The sequence below is a fragment of the Euphorbia lathyris genome, chromosome 10, assembly GCF_963576675.1.
Source record: "Euphorbia lathyris chromosome 10, ddEupLath1.1, whole genome shotgun sequence".
NCBI lineage: Eukaryota > Viridiplantae > Streptophyta > Magnoliopsida > Malpighiales > Euphorbiaceae > Euphorbia > Euphorbia lathyris.
In genome coordinates this window covers 22168859-22177666 of record NC_088919.1, presented here as the reverse complement: position 1 = coordinate 22177666, position 8808 = coordinate 22168859, and the positions used below count along the sequence as shown (strand labels likewise).

General features: G+C 35.2%; 2 protein-coding genes across 2 annotated transcripts; both read right to left on the bottom strand.

Annotated features, from left to right (window-relative positions):
* Positions 1-708: 708 nt before the first annotated feature.
* LOC136209976 (protein PLANT CADMIUM RESISTANCE 3-like) lies at positions 709-2409 on the bottom strand. The gene is made up of 4 exons (XM_066001616.1): positions 2094-2409; positions 1404-1475; positions 1110-1322; positions 709-1028 (listed from the first exon to the last, which is right to left on the bottom strand). Exons 1-4 carry the CDS (start codon positions 2293-2295, stop codon positions 940-942), a joined length of 576 nt encoding a protein of 191 aa, XP_065857688.1. The 5' UTR covers positions 2296-2409; the 3' UTR covers positions 709-939.
* A 645-nt stretch (positions 2410-3054) lies between these two features.
* LOC136209974 (endoglucanase 8-like) lies at positions 3055-7284 on the bottom strand. Its single transcript, XM_066001614.1, has 7 exons — positions 7045-7284; positions 6434-6841; positions 5496-5588; positions 5262-5423; positions 3987-4098; positions 3612-3775; positions 3055-3534 (listed from the first exon to the last, which is right to left on the bottom strand). Exons 1-7 carry the CDS (start codon positions 7270-7272, stop codon positions 3211-3213), a joined length of 1491 nt encoding a protein of 496 aa, XP_065857686.1. The 5' UTR covers positions 7273-7284; the 3' UTR covers positions 3055-3210.
* Positions 7285-8808: the final 1524 nt, after the last annotated feature.

Sequence of the window (8808 nt, the reverse complement as noted above, 5' to 3'; positions counted from 1 at the left end):
ACCCTATAGAAGATTAAGCCTAAATTTCTGAGCCTTAGAGTTAGTTTCAGCCTTACAAGGGAATCACGCGCTAGGAACCACAGAAGGATTAATAGGGTTAATCGCCTTAGGCAAAAGCAACAAAGATTAGGTTATCAATTGATTAATGAATTAGGTTGAATTCTATATTATCGTATCATCACGCTTTCCTCAAGGTAATTGGATAGTTAAAAGATCACCTAGGAATAGAATAACTTAATTAGGAGTAGGTTAATTTAAACAAACTCAATCTCAACCCCCCTCCCCCCCCAAAGCCTAGATAACATTAGAAACCTAATAGCTCGATACTTGCAAGAGTAAATCCCGTGGATTCGATACCTGGACTTGTCCATATTATTACTTGATAACGACGGGGTACACTTATCCCTTAGTGAGCCTCAATTGGACGACAGCCCTGAGGCGCATCACTTACCCGCTGGAATCTCCATTATTTCATATTTTATTAAGCTCTAGTACCCCTTTGATCGGAGAAAAATTTCCATCAATTTTTTCCAATGTTCATAAAAGCCATCAAAATTGGGAATTGCAGGTTGAACTAAGGTGTTATTATTGTTTCTGTTCACTCTTCTTTCCTGTTTCTCTCAAAGAAACTCTCTTCTTTCTCTCTCAATCATGCATGTTTGAGAAGGCTCCGATACCAAATGTTTAAAAACGTTGAACACAATGAGAAATTTCAAATGTATTTGTCTTACTGAAACAATAGTGGCTTTTAATAGCATTACAAAAACAAATAAAGCTAAAAATAGCTACCGTTTCTCAGAATCAGAGATAACGTGATTACAGGAAAGAGTCTAGGTTTAGATAATAACAAACACCTTATTGCTCCTAATAACTAGAAAACCTTAAGATACACAAAGATTTATTCAAAACTCACGTGACTCAACAAGATACATATTGATTCTATCGAGTCATGGGTGGTTGATACATTGGTGCAGTGGGGGCAGTCATTGCCACTCCACCAGTCCGCTTCTCCATATTTCCATGCCACCCTTCAAATATTAATTTCAAATATTAATTCCATGATTAATTTATCTAAAATAAAAAGAATTAGTGAGAATAGATATAGTTACCAATAGACATATCAAATCCACGATTTTTGAGCTCATTATACTCTTGGCAAAGGGCACAAGACTCACAACAACAATGAACCAAACAATCATTACAAGGGGTCTCCTGTAACAAATACTGATGCCTTATCTTAGGTCTATACAAGCACGAATACAAGCATCCACATCCCGTTATCCATGTTAATATTCCATACACTGCTCCTGCTGCTGCACAGGCTGCATCATCCCACCAAAACATACAAGTTTAATACTTACAAGTTGGAAAAATAGTCTCTTTGTGATATATATAATACTTACAAATTGTTCCTTGATCTACTATTTCAGCAATCCTTCCGAAAGTGATACATGGGCACCAACATGTCAAGCAACCTGCCATCCATGCATATCTCAATTTCAACAATGAAAAATAATAATAATTGATGCTAATTTCATCCACCATAGTATGATATATATTTTTTGATCTAATTATCCTGTATCTTAAATTGATACTACATACTAATCACAGTTTGAATCGGGTAGATCGTTTTTGGAAGATAAACTTTCTCACTAAATATTTTAATTGCAACTCTATTTTCATTTTTAAAATTTGAACTCTAATTAAATGGTTAAGGTGATCCATTACTTTAACTATTTAGACATATTTAAATATAGTATAATAAGCGAACACAAAATTTAGAGAGCATATTTTACGGTCTCCGTCTAATTAATATAATATTATTGAATAAATTTGTATATAATTATAACTTTTTTTTTTTATCGTTTTGTCACATACTCATACTTCCATCTATCATATATGTGAAGTTGTTAATTTAGACATACTTCCTCTCATAAAAAAAAAAAAAAAAAAAAAAAAAAAAAAAAAAATTAGACATACTTCCATCTAAAATTAGCAAGTTGAGTTGAGGTGTAATAGATCCAAATTTGAAAAAATCAAAATTGTAATATATGAAAATAGAAGTAGAAAATGTCAAAGGATATCTGACTTACATGTACCGCAGTCGGAGCAGCAGTGGCAAAGGCCAGACGACCACTTTCCTTCTTCTCCTTGGCGGTGATACTGACGATTCTGATTGTAATAGTGCTGGTTTACTGCAATTCCGGTGACCGGAGCATCCTGGAAAACAGGTGCCGATGAGTTTGGGTAGTTCTTCTTGCCGTCAAAATCTTGGTCAGGTGGTGGTGGATACATGGTGATGATGATTATTTGGAATCAGAAAAAAATTAAGAAAGATTAGTGATGATATGTGTGGTTTGGTTTGTATCAAAGTGATATATAGATGAGCAATCAATCCATATCGTTTACTTTTGTTTTTATTGTTATTAATTTCTCTTGACGCGGAAAGACAATTCAACATTCAAAGGGTTCGCCTTTAAATATTTGCTATCTTCAAATTAAATGAATCACTTGTTTTCTTTGATTTGATCAACAACTATTCTTCATTTATTCCTTTATTTTTTAAATTTTTACACGCTAACTGAAATATTTTTCTCATTTTATTATAGGCTTAATACTAATTGACTTTATCTTGTATGCCTTTAATGTAAACAATAAAATATGTATCTTGTATCTATAATTATAGTCATAGTTTCTGATTTTATGATAGGATGAAAACTCAATTGATGATTTTTATTTAGTTCAAGAACCTGATTGATGATTTTGATAGTTTAAGATCCTAATTGACTTTGAAGTTTTAGTTTAAGGATCAAATAGGTGAAATGTCATTCCTAATCTATTCAAATGAACCGAACTACAGCTTAATGTAATTAGTGAAAATCCTAAAAATATATTCACACTATGTACACAACAGAGATGAAAGAATAATTAAGTTAACCTTTCAAAAAAAATAAGTTAAAATATATAAACTGATTTGTCTGATTTATAATTATTTGATCATAGTTATAGGAAATAATTGTAAAAAGAAGGAAATGAGAAAATAAAAGTGAGGAATGGAAGAGCAAAGTCTGTTTAGTTAATTAGGAAGAATTTGAAAATGCGACATGAATAGGTAGGCAGTACAGGAGGGTGGCAATTTTTGCACACCACACCACTACTAATAATATGACTTTATATTACATTACATTAAGGAATCCTGGAAATAGAAATCTAAGAGTGGGCTGAAAAGAATGCAAGTATGCCCACTAATGGAGCATTGATATAAGTTGTGGGCTCCGACTCTTGGAAATAAGGCCTTGAATCTGGAAAAGCATCTGTTACATTCGGCCCACCAACTACTGCTCCAACAAGCACATTTGGGTTTGGGTTTGGACTCAAGAAATACCGAGAACCCGCTTTGCACCCAATACGGGCCGGGTGGGTCTGCACTGATGGTAAGGAACTGCCCCTGTGATGTATCCTCCGCGGGTATCGTTCCCCGTACCCAACCATGTATGACATCCTCAACGGATTATCCCCTAGAATGTAGTCCACCTGCACCCATTAATAAGAATGTATACGAGCCGTTATCTTTTCTGTATTCAAGTAATGTTATGTGAATGTGGGTGTACCTGACGTTTAGCCAATTGCTTGAGAAGTGCAGGTGTGGCTGATGTCTCTCCACATGCCACTATTTTATTGGCGTGGCTTAGATAATTTGAGTAGGCTAGAAGCAGGAATGATAGTGACGTCACATGCTGCATGTTACTTCCTCCAGCCTTGAAGATTAATCCACCTTTTCTCCAACATAAACAATACTAGTATTAGTTTCTAAATTCTGAATGACTTGAACACTTAAAAAAGCACAATAATTCCCTGACTGTTGCAGAGCAGAGTTGACAAACGTAACTAGTCACGTGCTTCCACTAAATTATTATATGCTTTTCTCCCTGGTGTGTTTTGTTTTAGCTGTCAAACATGGTTATATTTTTTATAAGAGGAAATACCTGGAGAATATTGAACTTGAGGATGGGAAATTCCAGGCAATAGAGAACAAATGAACCCATCTGCATTTTGCTTGAAAGACGCAAAATAGTTTGCTTTTCCCATTAACACTTCCTGTCAACAAGTCACAAAATACTATAACATTTTCATAATTTGTCTTATATGTTAATTTCAATGTATTGCATTATGGTACACCAACCCAAAAATTCTTCTTTTATTATTATTATTATTTATTCAAGTATTTCCTGATATAATACATAAAAAAGAAAATAGTAATTATGTTCTTTTTTTTCTATTCTTATTTGAGTAGTTAGAGCAGTTATTTCATTTCCTCTTATATGTAACATTCCTTTATGTCATGTATTAATGTGTTTCACTGATACAGATTATATGTATGAAATGAGTAATGAGTTACAGAGTCCATTCTAAAAGAGAAAACAAAAAAGTTGTGATAAGCAAAGGAAGGATCAGTTTCAAGAAAAGTAAAGGTGGGAAAGGACGCTGGGGTGGTTCAGAGTATGGGGAGAATCGAAGCCCCAGACTTTGGGCACATGCAGCACAGTGATATGCGGACCCACATAGTCAGATCTATAAATGAATTGTGTATAGACTTTGAGGTTCTGAATTGAAGGGACAGGACAATTCTCTATTCTAATTAATGGCTTTTTTTGACTTTTGGTAATCTCTTTCTAATTATCAAGGAATGTCCAGATTGGCCCATCCTCCTCACATGAAACAAACAAATTCTATTCTAATCATGTGCAATCATCAAAATTCTTATCCTTTTAATTTTTAATTTCTTTTTCGAATTAGTATAACATTAGGATACATACAGCCATTATTTCGATTCATGATTCAAGTTTTCCTAAACCGTTTTCCCGTTGATCTAGGCTTTCCCTAATTTACTACAGTAGCTTTTAACTGTTTCTTTCTTTATCAAAACAGATGAGGTGGGTCCAACTGAGCCACTCAACATGCCCTACCGTCAGTCATGTTATCTACTTATTCCTCACCACGTGACACACCTAGATTTCTCACTTTATAAAATTTGCAGATTAAATAAAGTCACCACATAGCAAACAAATACCACAAGACAGGAGGAGGAACGAGGAACACCCACACCAGGACAAACACACATTGGTTTGATAAGCAACAACACATATAAAGTAAAATCATATGATGATACAATTAATTAAGACCTAATTAAGCAGCAAATACTTCAAATTAATCATAAACAACTAATTATGGGGAGATTAGGATATTTAATTTAGATTTACCTTAGAAATGAGGACATTAATGCCAGCATGCTTGTTGTCCCAGCCGAACTCATTGATGGTATCTCCGGCATGCAACACAACCTCGTTTTTAATTATATATTCTCTGTATTGGCGCCTGCGTGAGGCCTTGTGCAACCATGCTGCTCCCCACAGCAGCTCGTCCTGTAAATATATTATTACTAAATCAGTGATTCTTATGCTCATCTAACGGCTAGGGTTTAGCGGCGTTCCTACCTGGTAACCATTCACATCACAGTAAAAAGGGCACACCGCTGAATGCAGGCTACTACTGTATGCTCCCCTGTGTCTGTCAGCAAACTCGAACACCTAAAAAATATAACCGTTTCCCACACCAACGGTCAAATTCTTTCATTCCCAACAATAAGCATGTTACTTCAATTACAAAAATACCCGGCCCATTTATATTAAAGACAATATTAGTCATAAATAACCAGTAAAAGAAATTATTCCAAATAAATATTCCATTAATCGGTTCCAAATAATTATCGCAAACAGATTTTTTATTTATTTCGCAAATATGTGCCACTTTAAGGATTAAGTTTTCTACTTAATTTTTATTTATTTTACTTTATATTAGAGTTTATTATTTGATTACTCTGTCATTCTAGGTATGAGCATAGTATATTTTACTTTAACGAATCTTATTAAAATGAGAATTATTAAATAAGGGATAAAGGTTTATTTTCTATAAATTTAATAAAAAAATATTTTCTAGTAGGTGTAGTTTGATGAAATGTGATAACGGGATGGAGTAGTTTATAGATACTAAATCCAAAAAGGCAGCATAATACACTAGTACTACAGTACATGCCCCACACCCCAATTTAAGACAAATTAATTCGTCTTCCTATAAATCTTCTTAAATTCCTATTTCCTAGTAAATGTATAAAGGGACCAATAATTGCAATTCAAGCTTCAACGGAACAGCAAATTCGGAAAGAAACAATAGGACAACTACTTTTACAAAAACGGCAACGTTTTGAATTGCAAGATAAATTCTGAAAAGAAAACAAAAATAAGGTTACGTTTTTAATTGTGCAAAGTAAAAAATCTAGTATCGCAAAATTAACGGAGGTTGAAAATTATCCATGTATAGGATATATCAGAGTCCCAAACAGGGAACTGATACAGTATGTATGACAGTGACGTACCTTAACGGCTCGATTGAGAAGCAATCTGGAGTATGCAGGATCACGTGAACGAAACACAATAGACGCGGCGGCCAATGCAGCAGCAGTTTCGCCAGCCACGTCGGATCCTGGGTGGGATCCATCGATCTTGTACGCCGTTCGAAGCGTATCCATATCCTCTGGCCTCTCCCAGCAGTTGTGATCAGAGTAAGCATCACCTACCTGAACAAAAACAACGCCAGGGACTGCCGTTACTTTTAACAAGTAATCAGTTGCCCATTTAACGGCCTTAACGGCGTTCTTCAGCTCAGGTCCCATGTTTCTCCCGAAGTCGATTATGCTCCATGAAAGTAAAGTCGTCGTAAACGCCATCGGAAACCCGAATTTTATATTGTCTCCGGCATCGTAGTAACCTCCCGTTAAATCTCTCTGGAACAGAATTAAAATAATCACAATGCTAATCTAAAAGGAAACGATAATCTCCAAAATAAAAGCAAGAAAGTAATCCCCAAACAAGCTTAATTTCTCGGACTCGACTCCACTAGCTAACTACTTTAACATGTATACTGTAGAGTAAAGGAACGCAATATGCTAAGTTAGAGAAAAAGATGCAAATGAATTAAGGACATTACTCCAACTGAGGCGCCGTCGTGCAAGCCAGAGTCGCGGCGCCATTTGAGTCTCTGATCGGGAGGGAGCTTGCCGGAGCGCTGACCTTCAAAGAAGAGAATGCTCTTGCTGAGAGCGTCATGGTAGTCGTGGCCAACGGCGGATATAGGACGGAGAAAGACAAGAAACAGAAGAGCGGAGACGCCAAATGCCATGGAATAGCGAAAGGTAGGGTGGGTGTTTGGCGCCATTTCTTTTCTGTTTTGGAGGTGGTGCAAAGAAAGCAGCTACTCTGTTATGAGTTTTATAACAGAAAAAAAGCGTCATTGGATTCCAGAGAATGGGCCAGTTAAACTAAACCACGTGGATTAACATTACTGGTGTCAATTGGGATTCCAATGCAACACATGCTTGACCGGGTTAGATCGGGTATTGACCGGTCTCGGGTTAAAATACCCAAATAAAATAAATTTGGTAATTTAATATCCATCCATTTTACGGGTAAACCGATTAAATTTAAATATTTCCGTGATAATTGTTTCATTTTTTATAAACAAAATTATTTCATAAGCGAACACCTATTTCATAATATTTATCGAATTTAGTTTTTAAAGTATTTTTTTTATTTTACCATTGATAATGAATTTAATATTAATTACATTTTTTTATCAATTAAGTTTTTAATATAACAGTGATTCAATTTAATGAGTAATATAAAAAATAAAAATTATTAATATAAAAAATAAATAGTATTTTACTATATCTTATCTTTCATAATTTAAGGTAAATTGATAAATTGAGAGAAAAATATTGAAGAAGGGAAGAAGATTGAATTCTTATTAACCAAACAAGTCACAACGATTACACTATATAGAGGAGGAAACAGACAAAAGAGCAATTGGTAAGCACGTGTCAAGTGCATGCTCATAATAATCAAAGGCAAATAACCACAATGATCCTTATACAAAATAAACTGAAATAACAAAATAACAACTAAATCCTTCAGACTCCCCTCAAGATGAAACACTTTTCATCTTGCACAAACCAAACAAAATCAGCAATGAAAACCATCAATCTCCTTAAACTCTGCATCTCCCACCATGCTGATATTAGTGAAATTCATTTGTGCCAAAGAACCTGCCATCTGCTTTCCAGAAAGTGGCTTAGTGAATAAATCTGCCAACTGATTAGAAGAATTGACATAAGGTGTATGAATAAAACCACTTTCCATATGGGATCTCACCAAGTGACAATCGATCTCAACATGTTTCATCTTTTCATGAAACACAGGATTGGCAGCTATATGTATAGCAGCCTGATTATCACAGTATAACGGAATAGGAAGGTTAGGCTGAAATTTGAACTCAGCAAGCAAATAATCAAGCCATTTCAATTCACATGAGGCTATAGACATAGCTCTGTACTCTGCTTCAGCTGAGCTTTTGCTCACCACATTCTGCTTCTTAGACTTCCATGAAACCAGACAATCACCAATAAACACGCAGTATCCAATTATAGATTTCCTCGTGATTTTACACCTTCCCCAATCAGAATCGCAAAAAGCGCGCATATGAGACAGATATGTCCCTGCTCCATAAAACAAACCATTATTCAATGTACCTTTGAGATACCTGACCACATGTTCAGCAGCTTCCATTTGAATCTCAGTAGGCTTGCTCATATACTGACTAAGCTGTTGAGTTGCAAAAGCTATGTCTGGCCTAGTAAACCCCAAATAGAGTAGTCGGCCCACTATTCTTCGATACTTTTCTGGATTAGGAATCTCT